General features: G+C 41.8%; 1 protein-coding gene across 1 annotated transcript in view; it reads left to right on the top strand.

The window, feature by feature from the left end:
• Positions 1 to 19,037, top strand: part of SCUBE1 (signal peptide, CUB domain and EGF like domain containing 1) — a 210,808-nt gene that overhangs the window by 134,600 nt on the left and 57,171 nt on the right. Inside the window, exons 8-9 of the mRNA XM_032221864.1 lie at positions 2,690 to 2,779; positions 18,872 to 18,988. Of these exons, the coding sequence (XP_032077755.1) occupies positions 2,690 to 2,779; positions 18,872 to 18,988 (207 nt within the window). The remainder of the gene's footprint in view (positions 1 to 2,689; positions 2,780 to 18,871; positions 18,989 to 19,037) is intronic.

Here is a 19,037-nt window from a genome sequence, read left to right as displayed (position 1 = left end):
ACACATCCTCGGGTGCCAATCAAACACAGCCGCGGCGATTTTCCCTGCTGCAGTGATTTCCCCTTCCGCACCATTTTTTGTGTGTGCGCGCATGCGCAGTCAGCTTTGCTTCTGGTCACGACCAAATCGGGTGCCCACCGAAGTCCTGGAATAGATTATGGTCAGCACCTGAGGTCCCACTGTATTGGCTTGGGTGAAATGAATAGATTTCATTTTTAAAAGTGGACAGATTAAAATTCTAAGTAAAATGTAGCTGCTACGCTAGATTCAGGATATTTGGGGATTCTCCATAGTTCTACTTTTGAATAATTAAGAATCATCTGATTAGGACTATTCACATAACTGCAGAGAATAATCTTAGGTTGTGGATGGCTTGGGAATCTGGTGTGATTGAGAGTTCTGAGAACAAACAAACCATGCTTAAATTTCTATCTTGTATCTTTTTATGTTTTTGTTCGGTTTGGCATACTGTTGAATCATTATACTTTCCATTTTCGCAATGTTGCTTTAAATAATATGACGTCATGTTTACACTATTTGTTCTGATGTAAGTCGCATATTGCTGCTCGTGTGTGCATTTATTTATTTTTTTACACACCTCCTTCTCCACTTTCTGAGTAGTGTTTTCTCTTAGATTTTTTTTTTCAATTTTTTTTTTTTGTTTCGTTTTCATTTTATTCCTGCTTTCTGGTGATGGTTCCTGATTGCCTGTCTTGTATGATATCTGAAGTTAATAAATTATTTCTGGAAAAAAACAAAAACTCAAACAAACAAAAAAGGGAAAAGAAAATGTCAAACCAAAGCCTCTATTGCAGCCTGATCCCATCTAGAACCTGATTTCTTCCTAGAACAACAGAACCATTTACCATTTCCACAGATAAACCCTGCCAGCTTTTTCCCCTTCCTGTGATTTCTTTTGCTCCTTGTTTCTCCTTCCTCCTTCCTCTCTTCAGTGATGTCTCCAATTCTGGCATCACTGCACAGATGCAAATATTTGCAAAGGCGCCGAAGTTATCTGTTTGTCTAATCCAGGGGTGTCAAACTCGATTTCATTGAGGGCCGCATCAGAGTTTTGTTTGACCTCCGGGGGGGTGGCAGGGTTTGTGTGGCCAGCTTGAGGTCACTCTTGTCGGGGACGCCCATGGTGGCCCGAGTGCTTTGCCAGCAAAAACAGATTCTCAAGCTCCGTTTTCAGCTGCAACAGCCTCCTGCAGCCCTCTGCCAGTAAAAACGGAGCTTGGGAGGGCTGCATGTAGCCTCATGACCTCCATTTTTGGCCATAACGGCCTCCTGCAGCCCTCTGCCAGCGGAAATGGAGCTCGGGGGTGGCGTGCTGGCAGAGGCACCGCGAGCTGCTCCTTCGCTGTTTCCAGGGTGGTCCTGCAGGCCAGATCTAAGCACCTTGTGGGCCGGATCTGGCCCGCAGGCCTTGAGTTTGACACCCCTGGTCTAATCCATTTTGTTTTTGTTTCTTTGGCTTATTCTCTTATTTTATGTCTGCTGCATGTACACATTCCCCCCTTGTGTTTTGTTTTGTTTTTTTCTTTGAAATGCAGTCCTCCATTTGATACAATTTTAATCCCGCCACCGCTGCTTTCCGTATGATTTAACCCGCTTTACTCATATCATCTCTTTTCATCCCTGCAAATGGATCATTTGGGGTGTATTTTGAAATGCTACATTAATTTGCTGTAATGCTGAATTGGAGCTTTTCATATACCAAACATCAGAAATTTACCCTGCAAGATGCCATATCCACTAACACCGCCCTCCGCTGTTCCGCATGCTTGAAAAAATTATTAGTCTCTTCCTATGACATCTTTTTTTGTAGCCCTGAATGTTTAGCTAGTTGTGTTCCATTAGACAAGCAGGCAACCAGCACTGCCCAATTTGTTTCATTTTTAAGTTTGTGTTTCTTTTACATTTTATTGTTTTAAGGCATGCATTTTTTTATTTCTTGTGTTTTTTTTAATTAATTTATTTATTTTTAAAAAAATCAACATGAGCACATTTCCATGCCCACCCATCACCGGATTCTTTTCGCTCTGTTCTATATTCAAAAACTTGCACTTGTCAACATGTCATACTCACCTGTTCCCCTCCTTTTTTAACAATATGTTTACTTTAAGTGTTGTAAATTACATTTCTAAATTAACACCCGTCTGGGGCATCCTTTCTTGTGTGCCGTGTTTCCCCCCAAAATAAGTCAGGGTCTTATTTTCTTTTGACCCCTGAAATAAGTGCTTGGCCTTATTTTCAGGGAGGTCTTATTATTTTTGAGGTGCAGGAGGCGGTGAGCATGGTCACCTCCTGGCGGCTGCTGCATTGCAATATTTTCGGGGAGGGCTTATTTAAGCGCATGCGCGCAAAAGCCCGGTTGGGCTTATTATCCGGGGATGTCTTATTTTGGGGAAAACAGGGTGTGTGTTTTTATTAGTGGGAGATCAGCTCCTTAAGTAATGGCTGGTGAATGTCTTCATTTCAATCCCCTTCTACCACCTCTAGTACCTTCCTCCCTCCCTTCCTCCAACACACCTTGGTTTGTGTCTGGGATTTGAATCACAATTCTCAATGGGGTTTTCATGTGTTCATGCTTTAGTTGCCCAAAGCCAAGAGACTGTCTTCCACAGTGGAAAACTGGGCTTCTCATTAACCAAGTGCTCCATGTTTGTCCCTTCCTTTGTTTTAGAGAAGGATGAGGCTGCAATTGAGAGCTCTGAGTTCAATGCCACGTCAGTAGCTGATGTGGACAAGCGGGTGAAACGGCGGCTACTTATGGGTAACACTTTTCTTCCACTTCCTTTGATGTGCTCCCAACTTTGTCTATCTCTGTGGGGATGAGGGGCCTTCGGTGATATTTGTACTTAATTTGTTCATCTCTGTGCTGAGGTTCCTAATTGGTTAAGAATCTTGAGTTTCCATTGGGGTGGAAATCTTTTTTTTTTTACATTTTACATCTGCTTTCTCTGTACACACAATCGATTTATGACCTTGTAATGTTAAATGTTGAATGTATTTGCTGCAGAGAAGAAAACCTTGGCTAATAATTTACTTTCCTGGCGCATACTCACTTTTCACATATGACTTGTATCACGTATGACTTCAAACCTATCAAATACATATTTGATACATAATGATCAGTGGTGGGATTCAAATAATTTTACAACTGATTCTCGGCCCTAATGACCAGCTGAGTAGGGGGTGGCTCAGTGGTCACGTGACTGGGTGGGCATGGCCAACTCAATGTCACTCACGTCGATGGGCGCTTTATTTATTTATTTATTTATTTATTTATTTATTTATTTATTTATTTATTTATTTATTTATTATTAAAATTTATATGCCGCCCAATCCCGAAGGACTCCAGGCAGCTTACAAAAAGCTTTGCCTTAGCTATTACAATGTAATAAGGGTTAACCAGAGAGGCAGTTTCTGTAAGCAGGGCAATAAAGATTAGACTAGAAACAACACCAGAATGTTTCCTTCCTGCCTTCCTTGCAGGATTAGCCCTTTAAAGTGGGGGGGGGGGGGAAACAAAAATGAGATTTTTTCAAACAGCCAGTTCTCCAAATTGCTTAGAAAGTTAACAACTGGCTCTCCTGAATAGGTGCGAACTGGCTGAATCCCATTACTGATGATGATGCATTACGGTACACATAACATACATATTGACACAAGTCTTGAGCTTTAGGTTAAAGCAGTGATGTAAATAATTGATCTCTTTTACATGAGTCTTTAAAACAATGGTTTTCATTATACTTTGGTCATAGAATAATATATGTTTCCTTGAAGTAATTTTGAAATTATTGGGAAAAAAACCCCTTGGCTACAGTAGTCAATAAGCTGTCATGTGCTTTTTTTTTTCTAATCAAGACACTATACAAATATAGCAAAATACAATAGCTGCTGTCTTTTCTATTTTATTTTTAAGTATTTAAAGCTGGTAAATGCAGAAATTGTAATTACTTATTGTTCTTGTGGGATTATTCCTTCCTTTTACATAGCATTTAATTAGAATTGTAGACATATTTAGTCATTTTGCCTATGAACAATTATCCAAAGTAAAAAGAATGTATTCACATGGAGTTAAAATTTCCCATGAGCTTGTTGCCTTAACCTGTGCATCTCTATTGTACAGAGAGTTACAATTCATTTAGAACAGTGTTTTTCAACCTTTTTTGTGCAAAGGCACACTTTTTTCATGAAAAAAATAACGAGGCACACCACCATTAGAAAATGTTAAAAAAATTTAACTCTGTGCCTATATTGACTATATAACGGGTGTTTTTCCCACGGCACACCTTACACTATGTCACGGCACACTAGTGTGCCGCGGCACAGTGGTTGAAAAACACTGATTTAGAATACCAACCTTCTATCTAAACATACAGGGTGGGAATATTGAGAGTCCCAGGGCAAGTGGAAAAAACAGATTGTAGATAGTTGTATAAACCTGGTCCATCGTTCAAAAATAATATAGTTGAGATAGCTCAACTGACACATTGCCTTCATTATGTATGATCTGATAGTTGAAAGTCAATATAGAAACTAGTATCATGATCAAAGCTTCCCCCATTATATCCAGCAACTTTTTTGACTTTTTTACACACACACACACACACACAGAGAGGGAGGGAGAGAGAGGGAGACAGACAGGCAGGCAGGCAGGCAGGCAGGCAGACTTCTCTGAGTTGGTGATATTTTTCCCCTTTCTTCCTCCAAATCTTGCTTCCAGGGGTTATATGAAAATATCTGTCAGTCTGTCTGTCTGTCTGTCTGTCGGTCGGTCGATCTGTCGGTCTGTCGGTCTGTCTATCTATCTAAATTTATGTTGCTAAGAGAGAAATTTTTAAAGTGAGTTTTGCCCCATTTTACGACTTTTCTCACCACATTTGTTAAGTGAATCAATGTTCTTAAATTAATAACACAGTTGTGAAATGAATCTGGTTTCCCCACTGACTTTGCTTGTCAGAAGGTTGCAAATGGGGGATCACATGACTCCAGGAAAAATGGTCATGCCACTTTTTTCAGTGCCATTATAATTTTGAACAGTCTTAAAGAATTGTTGTAAGTCGAGGACTACCTGAAATAATCTTGAACTGCTAAACCTTGTGTGTCTGTGTATCTGTGTGTATGTGTGTGTGTACAGACAGACAGACAGGCAGACAGACAGATAGATATATGATAGATAGATAGATAGATAGATAGATAGATAGATAGATAGATAGATAGATAGATAGATGGATAGATGGATAGATGGATAGATGGATAGATGGATAGATGGATAGATGGATAGATGGATAGATGGATAGATGGATAGATGGATAGATGGATAGATGGATAGATGGATAGATGGATAGATGGATAGATGGATAGATGGACAGATGGACAGATGGACAGATGGACAGATCAAATTCCATATGCTTTTCTAAAATTTTCTCCTTCATTTCTACTTGTTTATTCATCTAAAACAGATGAGAATTCTTGGAAACTAACATATCATTGTTTGGGTTAAATTTAGCTGCATCTCTTTTTATTTACCTGGAAGAAACTCAGCTCAGGAAGATTAATATCTAAGAACATATATACAGGATCTTGATTAAAGTTATACATTAGATTTTCTAACTAGGAAAACATTCCTCTCAATTTTTCAATTTATTATGGTTAATTGATACTCACTTCAGAATCTATGATAGATGCAGTAAGTGCCCATATTTTTTACTGTGTATTTAAATTTAAATTGAATCCAATGTAAGCATTACTTTCTAAACAGCAATTATAACCGTAAATAAATGAAACTTTAAAGTATTTAGGGCTTAAATGATTTGTATATTATTCATACCCATTTGGACTTATTTGAAGAAAATGTATGCATGAATACAGAAATTCTGTTTAAATAGTGATGTCCCAGCAATTTACTCATTCAAGTAGCAGCAATAGATTAAGATAATAATTATAATTATAAACACTTTTTATTAGATTTAGCATAGCAGCCCACTCCCAAAGACTCTGGACAGCTTACAATATAAAAATTGTACAATTAAAGCAGTTAAAATGTTTTTAAAAACATAAAAACTGGACAGGAAAGCAGTCATAACAGTCAAAAGAACAAACAGAGGATCCACAAACATCCAAATCAAGTTTGGGAACAGAGCCATGTACAGTGACGTGCAGTCAGGGGAGGCAGGGGAGGCAGAGCCTCACCACTGTCATCATGAAAAGAAAAAAAATGTAAAAGGAAAAAGGCAAGAGCTGAGGTCAGGCTGAGCTAGTTGCTGCCAGAGTCACCATAGAGAGGGGGGAGGGAGGAAGAGAGGGAGGAAGGGGGGGAAGGGAGAAGAAAAAGAAAAAGAAAGAAGGAAACTTATTTCGCAAAGGAGAAAAACAAATGCTGTCACTTTAAATCGGAACTGAGTATGCCTGGCTGTTGAATTCTGGGAGTTGAAGTCCACAAGTCTAAAAAAAATTGTGTCAGTGCCTCACCAGCCATAAACCTCACCGCACATCACTGGCCATGTATTAATTTCTTCTCGAACCTTGGGACAGTAGGAGCCTTGTGTACCAAATATGCTTTTCCAGAAGACAAGAGCTGTGACTAAGACACAGAAGATAACATTTAATTCAGGGGACATGGCGCATAATCATTCTGCCCCAAATATACTGGGAAGGCAGAAGTAGCTTGTTCTGACCTAGGCTTCCCCAAAAAGCATGAAGCAGAGTCCTGGTCGTGACAAAATCCCTTTTATTAAACAAATGTGAGCTCCTCTCATTCACATTCAGCAAGGCCTGGCAAACAGTCTTTCAAAGGAGTAATTATGACTACAGACCTTATCTATCTTGGAAAGCTGCTATGTAAATATTTTCCAAATGTGGTGCTGTGCAAGGAAAGGCTGGGCACAGAGTCGCTGAGATTCACGGACAGATCTTCACACTCCTGAAACAAATCTAACAAACGAACAAACGAATTGTTTCCTGCAAAAGGCCACTCCCCTTTCGCTCCTCTTTTATTTCCTATGGGAGGGGCCAATCACCTTCCACCTGTGACTTTATTCCCAAGTCGACCCTGATTTCTGAGTTGTTCTTTTCTTCTGGCAGCTTTGCATATGCACACACTGGGAACAGGCTCCAGCTGTTCCTCTGCCTCACTGCTGTCTAGCTCTGTAGGCACCTGATCACTGCCAGATGGCCTTGGCTCCCTCTCTGCCTCTGACGCAGAGCCCTCGTCCGAGCCTTCACCAACCTCCAGGACTGGTCCATACTCCTCCCCAACTTCCTCACTGTCCAACTCTGCTACCAGCTCCGCTGGCCGCTGGCGGGCCACAACATAACTGAAAACAGTCCCTCCAGTCACCAGGTCCCTATACCATGAAGGGCTCTAAAGGTGTGCACAGCACCTTGAATTGCACCTAGAAAGTGATTGGCAACCAATGCAGCGTGTGTAGCAGTCATAACATTTATAGTGAGAAGTGCTATAAATAATAAGAGCCGAGGTGGCGCAGTGGTTAGGGTGCAGTACTTTACTTAGCTTATGGGCTTAGTTAGGACTTTCAAAAATTATAACTCCCCATGATATATTCCAGTTCTTTTTATGACATTTCTAAGGCACCAGGATCATAAACAGAGGGGGAAATAGTAGGTGAAGGAAACTCAAAGCAGAACTACAGGGAGGGGGTAAATAAGCTTCTTATACTCCAAAAAATACGGTAACTGCCTGAAGGGCCTTCTGGTTGAGGAAAATTCACAGGTAGTGCAAAAGGTGATGGGCCTTCTGGCCAGAGCTGCCACCTGCTTATTAAGCAGTGACTGTGAATCCAGGAAGGCCCAAGATTTGTAGATTTGTAGATTTATTATAATTTATAGGCCGCCCTTTTCCCTGAGGGGACTCAGGGCGGCTTACAAAAACACGGGAAAGGGGGTACAAAGACAAAAAGCATAAGACAGTACATAATATTAAAAAATAGAGCACAACATTCATTCATCATTCGGGAGGGGACGAACTAAGATTTTTATCCCCAGGCCTGACGGGATAGCCAGAAATTGTATACCAATCCCAAAGGAGGGTAACCAAGTCCAACAGTGACAACATCCTCAGCCAAGGAGTCTGAAAGAGCTACAGCCAGTCTGTCTTATGAAAATGAAGTCTATTTCTCCCCATCCAGAGCCAAACAGCCTCAAGATATTGAGTCAGTACATTGACAGCTTCACATGGACAGTTGATACCAAAATTGATACCAAACTCTAAACTGATGGATAATCTAACCCAATACTTTCGTGTAGAAGTTCAAGCCCTGCTAATGAGGGATCATGGGTGCAATGTCTACTCTTCTGAGAGCATCATCTAACACCACTAAGGAAGGCGACAAACCCCTGCAACACAGGAGCAATAGCACTTAGACCAGTGGTGGGATTCAATGGGTGTAACAACTGGTTTGCTGAGGGCACACTTTGTGCAAGCGTGCAGTGCATTTGAAAACAGCTCTAAAGCTTACCTTCTACTATAGAAGTAAAACACTGCTACTGTGAGTAAAACAGTTGAGGTGTGGCAATCTGCTTTGCCACACCTATCAGCTAGGCTTCAAACAAAGGAAATATAGGACAGACTAGCGCAGGGGTGGGTGGGCAGGGCCAACTGATTGCTGGAGCTACCGGTTCGCCCAAACTGGCTGAATCCCATTCCAGACTTAGACTTATATGTCGCTTCACATTGCTTTATAGCCCTCTCTAAGCTGTTTACAGAATCAGCCTATTGGCCCCAACAATCTGGGTCCTCATTTTTCCCACTTCTGAAGACTGGAAGGCTGAGTCAACCTTGAGCCAGTGGTAATTGAACTGCTGAACTGCAGGCAGCCGACAGGCAGCAGAAGTAGCCTGCAGTACTGCATTCTAACCATTGCGCCACCACAGCTCTTAGGCCTTACTCCCACAGCCAATCCAGAAGGATACCATGGTTGATGGTGCCAAAAGCTACTGAGGAATCAAGGAGTATTAGGGTGGATACAACATGTCCTTCCGGAGTCCACCAAAGGTCATTGACAAGCATGACCAACACTGTCTCCATTTAGTAAAGTGAGTTCATTTACATCAGGAATGTCAAACTCAATTTCATTGAGGTCCGCATCAGGGTTGTGTTTGACCTCGGGGTGGCGGGAGGGTGGAGTGGGCGTGGCCAGGGTGGACATGTCCAGCTTGATGTCATTTGTGCCAGCACCTGTGGTGGCCAGAGCGCTCTGCCAGTGAAAACGAGGCCCCAACCTCCATTTTCGACTGTGATGGCCTCCTGCAACCCTCCGCCAGCAAAAATGGAACTCAGGAGAGCCGCCTGCCTCCCTCATGAGCTCAATTTCGGCTGCGCACGGCCCTCCCAGTCTCCATTTTCACTGTCAGAGGCCCTGCAGGCCAGTATTTCATGGTTTTCAGGGCGATCCCGCAGCCCAGATCTAAGACTGGATCTGGCCCACAGGCTTTGAGTTTGATACCCCTAATTTAGATCTAGGTATTCTTTTTATGCCATCAAATCAAGACTCAACTGAAAAATTATTTTAAAAAGTTCAGGACTATTGTACAAACTAAGCTGAAAATGTGAAAACACCTGCCTCTGACCTTGTCAAGAAATCTGTATGACCCACAGAATGCTTTCTGTAAATTACAATTTTACAACAAAGAACTACTAAACCATTTGCAATCATAATACTGTTTCTCTTGAAAAGTGTTAATTGTACTTTTCGGTAGAACCAAAAAGATTTTGGCAACAAATACGTTCTCATTCTCAAAAGATTGGTTTGTAGTTGCCATTACCTGCCTGCCCAGATTCTAATAAACTCTTAAGTGGCACTGAGTGTCTTTTTGTCTGTCTCAGTAAAGGCCACCCATGAACAAATAGTCTGTGTTGGCTGGAGATGATGGGCTTAAAGGTATGCTACTACAGTGTAATTAAAATGGCATAATTAAAGTCTTATTTTAAATTTAGCTGCTGATAAATTAGTTACACTCTTTAGCAAAGGTGTAATAAGAATAAATATTCATTAGAAATGGAATAAAATCTGGTGTAGTGGGTTTCTGGTTTTGTTTCCAACAATATCTTATTATCCAGCCATCATCTTTCCTGGTCCTCTAACAATAGAAAACTAGAATAGGACGAAAATTTCTACAAGTGGTAGGCCCTAATAGCAATAGCACTTAGACTTATATACCGCTTAACAGTGCTTTTATCAACCCTGAAGCTGGCCTCACTCTGGCCATCTTCTTTTCTGTAGCTTTCCTCCAAGGAGATTTATTTTCACTCCAGGCTATAGCCCTCTCTAAGCAGTTTACAGAGTCAGCTTATTGCCCCCAACAATTTGGGTCTTCATTATACCCACCTCGGAAGGATAGAAGTCTGAGTCAACGTTCAGCCTGGTGAGATTTGAACTGCCAAATTGTAGGCAGCTGGCAGTCAGCAGAAGTAGCCTGCAGTACTGCACTCTAACCACTGCGCCACCGTGGCTGAAGCTTATTTACCCCCACGCTGTAGTTCTGCTTTGCGTTTCCTTCACCAGCTATTTCCCCCTCTGTTTATGATCCTGGTGCCTTAGAAATGTCATAAAAAGAATTGGAATATATCATGGGGAGTTATAATTTTGAAAGCCCTAACTAAACCCATAAGCTAACTAAAGGCATAACATTCCTTACCTTTAAGTTTTGAGTTGAATTGAATTGAATTTATTAAATTTCTATGCCGCCCAATCCCTAAGGACTCCGGGCGGCTTACAGAAATAAAAAAGAAATTAAAAGAACTTAAAAAACAATAGGACACACAAAGTTAAAAAAGGGACGCAACAAACACCCAATCAGAAAGCCTGCTGGAAAAGCCAGGTTTTAATGGCTTTGCGAAAGGCCATGAGAGTGGGGATGGCCCGGATCTCTGGGGGCAGATCATTCCATATGGCCGGAGCAGCAACAGAGAAGGCCCTACTCCTAGGCGCCGCCAGCCGGCATTGTCCCGCTGAAGGCACCCGGAGAAGGCCCATCCTGTGCGATCTTATTGGTCTATTGGTCTATTGGTTTTACCATATAAACAACACAACCGAAAGGGGGTGGAGGAATAATGTAAAATTTCATAATGATTTTTGAAATTCCTTTACAAGTTAGGTAAAAAGTACATGGATTCTATGGGTTTTCATTACATAATCAGTTGAAACGTTCAGAGGGACATCTTCCAACTGGAGTTTAATTGCTAAGCAGTGGTGGGATGCAACCGGTTTAACACTGGTTCGGTGAGGGCGCGCATGCACACTTTGCACGCACACACGCACACCTAATGTGTGCTTTGCGCACGCAGTGTTCAAAAGCCACTTATTTTAAGCTTTAAAACTTACTTTGTATGTCAGCACTGTTGAGTAAAACATCTGAAGCGCAGCAATTTGCTGTGCCGCATGAATCAACTGTGCTAAAATACCAGGGAAATATAGGACAGGAAAGAGCATGGGTGGGTGGGTGGGGGTGGGGCAACTGCCCACCGGAACTACCGGTTCACCCAAACCGTTCCAAACCGGTTGAAACCCATTCCTGCTGCTAAATTTTCAGTAGAGGATAAAATAGAAATGAGTAGGTTGTTACCTTCACTTGATCAATCTCTGGGAAAAAGTGTAGTTTTCTGCAAAAGGAATATCCGCAACAGTTACAAAATATGGCATATGTTAAAAAATTATCAGCTTTGTGTTCTGGAGTAAACATAAAGCATGGTTGTCTAACCTGTTGCCTTGGCCACATTGAGTGAAGAGAAATTGTGTTTTAAGTTTTTAATACCACTTTATAAGGCCTTGGTAAGGCCACACTTGGAATACTGCATTCAGTTTTGGTCGCCACGATGTAGAAAAGATGCGGAGACTCTAGAAAGAGCTCAGAGAAGAGCAAAAAAGATGATTAGGGGACTGGAGGCTAAAACATATGAGGAACTGTTGCCAGGAACTGGGTATGTCTAGTTTAATGAGAAGAAGGACTAGGGGAGACATGATAGCAGTCTTCCAATATCTCAGGAGTTGCCACAAAGAAGAGGGGGTCAAGCTATTCTCCAAGGCACCCGAGGATAGAACAAGAAGCAATGGGTGGAAACTAATCAAGGAGAGAAGCAACTTAGAACTAAGGAGAAATTTCCTGACAGTTAGAACAATTAATCAGTGGAACAGAAGTTGCTTCCAGAAGTTGTGAATGCCCCAATACTGGAAGTCTTTAAGAAGATGTTGGATAGCCATTTGTCTGAATCGGTATAAGGTTTCCTGCCTAGGCAGTGGGTTGGACTAGAAGACCGAGGTAGCGCAGTGGTTAAATGCAGCACTGCAGGCTACTTCAGTTGACTGCAGTTCTGCAGTTCGGCTGTTCAAATCTCACCGGCTCAGGGTTGACTCAGCCTTCCATCCTTCCGAGGTGGGTAAAATGAGGACCCGGATTGTTGGTGGGGGCAATATGCTGACTCTGTAAACCGCTTAGAGAGGGCTGAAAGCCCTATGAAGCGGTATATAAGTCTAACTGCTATTGCTATAAGACCTCCAAGGTCCCTTCCAACTCGGCTATTGTATTGTATTGTATTTTGTTGGACTACTTATAAAATCTATAATGTAGTTAATGTATATAAATAACAAATGTATTTTATTTTTAAAATATTTTCATTAATTTATGGGTCTACATTACTAGCTGTCTGTGAGTTGGACACACCTGCAGTAAAGTATTCATTCACCTGCCATGAAAGCATACTTTGCTGTGGAACATAATTCCATTGTTTTGTTTAAAAATGAGAATAATATAAAAATTGACTAATGACAGTTGGCAATGACATCCAATTTGGGATTATATTTTACCCATCAAGCATGTGTAAAAACATGAAGCATTCATATGGGACACGTTCTTCTATTCATTATTGCTTATCGTTTATTTTATTAATAACTGAATTGATGGACTAGATTTAAAATGAGGCTGTTGTGGCCAGATGAAATCCTATCAGTGATGTGCAGTCAGGGGAGGCAGGGGAGGCAGGGCCTCACCACTGTCATCATGAAAAGAAAAAAAATAAAAGGAAAAAGGCTGAGGTAGTTGCTGCCAGAGTCACAGTGGATGACTCTGCTTAGTGCTTAACTGTTTAAAAAAGCCTCTTAAAAAGTGCTCTCTACAGGAGGAGGCAGGGGAACCACGTGCCTCATTTAGTCTATCTTTATGATCACTCGAGCAGAGTTAAGCAAGGGTTAAAAGCCGAAAAATTCCTTATGTAGATGAGGCACTTGGTTCTCTCGCCTCCTCCTGTAGAGGGCGTTTTTTTAAGAGGCTTTTTTAAACAGTTAAGCAGAGTCATCCATTGGGGACTCTGGCAGCAGCTAGCCCAGCTGACCTCAGTAGATCTTGCCTTTTTCCTTTTACATTTCTACATTTTCATCATGGCAGACAAGAGCAGAGTTGAAATCCTCTGTGATTGTGAAAAGGCTGGAAAAGGTATGAGGGTCGGAGGGAGGGGGAGGAATTCAAAATTAATGCAATTTTAAGTAATTGTAAGTAATTTGTTTGTGTGTGTGCTTTTCTCCACTAAGAAGGAAGGGGTAGGAGAGGCAGGGAGGGCAGCCCACCAGCTTTCTTTCTCTGTGTCAGGGAAGCCCGCCAGCAGAGGCAGGTCTTTTATCCGCCTCTGCTGGCGGGCTGGCACTTTCTTTCTTTCTAGAAAGTGGCTTTTGGCTGCCCCGGTGCTATGTTCAACATAGAGGTGGGACGCAGCTGCACCTGTCCAAGCCCAGCCCTTCTCTCCGGCTCCTCTGCAGAGCGGTGGCCGGTTGGCGGCTCTGCCGGTGGAGCATCCCGCTGTGCCTGGTTTTTGCTTCCCACCCGGAGGGAGGATGGCCAGCCTGATAGGCAGCCTCTTGGGCTCTCAACTCGTGGCTTGGTTCCAGCACCGCTGTGGGCTCTTTCCATGAGGCAAGAAGGACTACCAAGCTCAGGCGGTAGAGAACGGCAGCCGGACCCTGACTCCACGGGACGTCCACAACGGGCAGCACCCGGGCTTCGGTCTGCCGGCCAACTGTGCCACCTGCAATGGCAGCCCCGGGGATGACTGGAAGGTACCACGTTCAATGGGGACAGGATGCGAGAGGAGCCGGACCTCAATTTGCAGCCCCGAACCCAGACCACCTCCTTCTCCTGTCCTAGATGTATACTGTGTAACCTTCTCGCCCTGTGGGACTTGGGGGGAAAACCAGGTCAGGGATCGGAAGGTGACCAAGCAGGAAGCGTTGGCAGCCCGTAAAAAGTGAGCCACGCGGGACGCCTCTATATCGGACATAGCAGCAGGGCGGCCAAAAGCCGCTTTCTTTCTTTTTGCCTCACCAGCCATAAACCTCACCGCACGTCACTGAATCCTATGGCTATTCCTGTAGCAGGACCATACCTTAACCAGTCCTATGATACTGTAAAGTTACTTCACAGTTTTCAAAATACACTTTATTTTGGTATATCTCTTTGCAACTGGGTATTAACCCAATTTCAAAGGAAATTGTTCTATGGGGATCCCGTTAAAATAATTCTATATCAGAATAAAGAGTGAGATGTGTAGAACCTAAATTTAATTAATAAATAAACACATAAGGATACATGGCTGATATCATAGGTATTTATATTTGAATGTAATGTATTATTGAAATATAAATACAAATATCAATACATATGATAGTAACCACTTATTATACTTGAAGATGCTTGATGTTCTATGTTTTGTAGAATCCAGCAAAGTACTAGAACTGGGAGATTTATAGTATTGCATCCATGACTGCCATTAAAATTAATTCTCAAATTCTCAGATTTTGATGATAGGATATTTTCTGCTCTGCTGTTATTAACCAGACAGTAATGAAAATAAGTTTCACAATTGAAATTAAAAAATCCAACCACTCTTGCCTTGGATGGCCAAATAAAAGCTAGACAATACCTCCAGAAAATTCTAACACTGTTAGATTGGGAAATCAGAGAGGGAGGGAGGGAGGGAGAGGGGGGGAACCCAACCAAAAGAAAGAAATTATAAACCACTTCCATGTGTCTATGTAAATCCCCAGGAGCTGAGCTAAGCTTAAACAGACTTCATCCTATTTTGCCAAAAGGTTCTGATTGAACAGGGGATTGAACTAGAAAACCTCCAAGATCCCTTCCAACTCTGTTATTCCATATTCTGTATTCTTTTCCAGTCATGGATAGGTGTTGTTTCACCATTTTGTTCCCTATTTTGACTTCTATTCCTAATCTATCTTTTACAGTACTATTTTTGTTATATTGGATTTTTTTTTCCTTTTGTGTAAAGACAGATACAAAGAATGAATTAAGCAGTTCCACTTTTTCCTTGCTGCCCATTCCTTCTTACCATCTTCTCCCATTATTAGACCAATTGTTTCCTTGACTTTTTTCTCCCCACTACATATTAAAAGAATTTTTTTTATTATTATTTTTGACATTTTTTGTAAGTCTTAATTCATTCTGAGCCCTAGCTTTCCTGACTTCAGCTTTGCAGATTTCAGCAATTTGCTAGTGTTCTTCTGTCCCCCTTCCCATTTTTATACTTGTCATTTTTGTCTTTTAGTTTATCAGGGAGGTCCCTGGTTTTGTCTGGGTCGTCTTGTTTCTCTTTCTTAATGGTATTGTGCTAGACTTGGCTTTTATAATTTCATTTTTCAGAGTTTCCCAAGCTTCTTGAGTTGTTTTTCCCTTTCAGATTTTTACCCATGGAATCCTTCACAAGCACGCTCTGGGTTTTTTGAAATCAGCTCTTTAAATTTTAAGACACTAGTTTGACTTGGTTCTATTGTTTGTGTCTGCATTATGATGAATTCCAATATGATACTGTTCCCCAAAAGTTCCTGCAACTTCAACCCCTTCTATCATTTCCTCTCCATTAGTAAGCATTAAGTCACTTCCATCATCACCATATAACAATCTTCCCTGTATTGATCCTTGGGTTGGTTCAGGTGTCCCTCAATAGATATCAAAATGTATTTTTTTGCATGGCATAATTAAAGGTCAATACACCATATGATTTAAGTTGATGGTCTGCATTCAAGTTCATCTTCAGCCATCACACTCATTGGATAACTTTAGACTAGTCCTTCTTCAGCCTGATGTAACAGATGTGGCAGTTGCTGTAGCAATAAAATGAAGGGAGATCTTCATGAAATAATATTCCAGGACATTAAAAAATATATAATGAACAAGGATAAATACTGATCTGAAATTTCAAGGGGCAGGGTCTTTAACAAAAGAAAAAAGAAAGCAGGGTATGTATGAAATATTTCATCCCATAATCTCCATTTTCTCTTCTAAATCCACTATTCTGAAGCTGCCTTTCCTTAAAAAATAAATTACTTATTGACTTTGATGACATTCAGTTTAATGTACAATTTAGTCCTAACTCTGTCACTGGAACTAAGGCAAATTCTCCAATGAGATTGCCTAAACGTAAGCAAGTAGTTTGTAGGATGCAGTGGCTCAGTGGCTAAGACGCTGGGCTTGTCAATTAGAAAGGTTGGCAGTTCAGTGGTTCGAATCCCTAGCACCGCGTAACGGAGTGAGCTCCTGTTACTTGTCCCAGCTTCTGCCAACCTAGCATGTAGAAATGCAAGTAAAAAAAACAGGAACCACCTTTGGTGGGAAGTTAACAGTGTTCCGTGCGCCTTCGGTGTTCAGTCATGTTGGCCACATGACCACGGAGAGGTCTTGGGACAGCATTGGCTCTTCGGCTTTGAAACAGAGATGAGCACTGCCCCCTAGAGTCAGAAACCACTAGCACATATGTGCGAGGGGAACCTTTACCTTTTAAGCAAGTAGTTAATATAATTCAATAGGAAGGAGGTGATAAATTGCAGCTTGAGAGTTTGTTGACACCATCTGTGTGTAAAGCTGCAGCTTTCTCCACTCCGACAACAATACACAATGTATAGCAGTGTGGCAGAAATGTGAATTCAGATAGAGAAGACATCCTATACTAGGGCCATCCTGTAGAACTCCAGGCCATGAAATAAGCATTGCACAAAACCGTGGTCAAATGAATATAGCTACTTCTCTGGTCTACAAAGATAAAAGTAAAGTGATTTCCTGGCTTTTTTTTTTATGATTTAGCTCACAAAAACTGGATTCCATCCTTAGGGTTTGTTTGTAATAAAGTTGCCTGCTCCTCCTCTTCCACTCTCCTCCTGCTGAAGTGGTACCTAATAACCATTTCCCATTATTGTAAAAGTTACAAAAAAGTGCTCCAGCCTCCTCTTCCCAGTGTTTGCCTATCTACCATTTGACATTCTACAAGCCCTGGGAAATTTCAATGACACAGCTTGGAATGGGTTCAGTGACCTCAATCATGCCCCCACCCACCCACTCCAGAACTCCTTTCAATTTGCAAAAAGCTTTAAGTGGACAAAACCCAGATGCCTTTTTTTCTTGTACTTCAGTAGGGACGGATTGGACTTGTAGATTCCTTTCAAAGTGATGTATGTAGTTCATCTTCTATTAACTCTTTCCACGAGGGAAAAGATTTAAAATGTCAGTTGGGAGCCCAGCGCTGCTGCCTGGGTTTGTTTTCCGAGCTCCTTTATTTTGCAAATTCAGCAGTTCATCAAGAGCAGCTTTTCCTCCAAAACGAGTATTAAAAAGTTACCACTAGTGAGTAGTTCGTAAGTGCAGGGTATCAAAGACGTTACTTGAAAGGAAGTGCTGCTGAAATCTCAGGGACTTAACAACATAGCAGGCATTTGTTTTTTGAAATGATATCCTTCCAAAATATATCTTTAAAACCATTATATTCATGAAAGGCGTTTCATATAAAAACAGTTGATAATAAATTGTCTTCCATTAATCCTAAACGGGTTCACTTGAAAAAAAAATCAAATTAATTAATCTGAGGTTCCCTAGTAAGCTGCAACTTTGGCAAAATCCTTGGAGAATGAGCCGCACTGAATTTTGTGCAATTTTAATTTCCAACTCAGATTAGAAATCAGTTCAGTTTTGGATTTAATACGTTTTGGGCCAAAAGCTGAAGAAAGCTTAAAACCTCTGTAATAAATATATGAGGTGCCTTTGGTTAAGAGGTACCTTCCAATCTATGTAGAAGTCTCTCGGAACAAAAACTGATTTTATAAGGCTTTTCCTAGAACCTATGGCACGCATCCTCATCCCTGTTCCTGTGCTCACACGCGCACCAGTCATCCGGCCTTCACATGCGCAGGAATGCCAAAACCTGGAAGAGTAACGTTCCAGCACGCATGTGCACGCCGGCACCCAAACTTCCAGGTTTTCATCGTGTACGTGCACGATGGTCAGCTGTTTGTCGGGCACGTCCTGATGCTGGAGCGCACATGTGTGCTGCTCTTCTGGATTTCTGCATACCTGCATTGTGCCAAGGTGGCGCAGTGGTTAAATGCAGCACTGCAGGCTACTTCAGCTGACTGCAGTTCTGCAGTTCGGCTGTTCAAATCTCACCGGCTCAGGGTTGACTCAGCCTTCCATCCTTCCGAGGTGGGTAAAATGAGGACCCGGATTGTTGTTGGGGGCGATATGCTGACTCTGTAAACCCCTTAGAGAGGGCTGAAAGCCCTATGAAGCGGTATATAAGTCTAAATGCTATTGCTATTGCATGTGTGAATGCCAGTGAGGTCGCACGGTGCAGGCGGGATGGTACGCAGGTCAGCATGCGGTGACGTAAAAGGTTAGACATCACTGTCCTAGAGTGTTCTCTGTAACTTGGCTGGTCTTAGGCAGAAATATAATGGCGTATCTTAAGAATAGATTTGTATATGTTATGGTATGCAGCTCACATAGGAGACTACAATGTATTTTTTTTCTCTCCCTCCCTCTTCTCTTTTTTTCCTGTCTCTTTATTTCTCAGAAACATGTGCGGTTAATAATGGAGGCTGTGACCGGACTTGCAAGGATACAGCCACAGGAGTCCGCTGCAGTTGCCCAGTTGGATTTACCTTGCAGCCCGATGGGAAAACATGCAAAGGTCAGCTTCTGTTTGCTTTGCAATGCATCACTTCCCTTTACCAGCTTCA

The sequence above is a fragment of the Thamnophis elegans genome, chromosome 7 (genome assembly GCF_009769535.1).
Source record: "Thamnophis elegans isolate rThaEle1 chromosome 7, rThaEle1.pri, whole genome shotgun sequence".
Lineage (NCBI taxonomy): Eukaryota > Metazoa > Chordata > Lepidosauria > Squamata > Colubridae > Thamnophis > Thamnophis elegans.
Note: the sequence above shows the minus strand (reverse complement) of the source record. Positions and strands in the feature narration are given on the sequence as shown.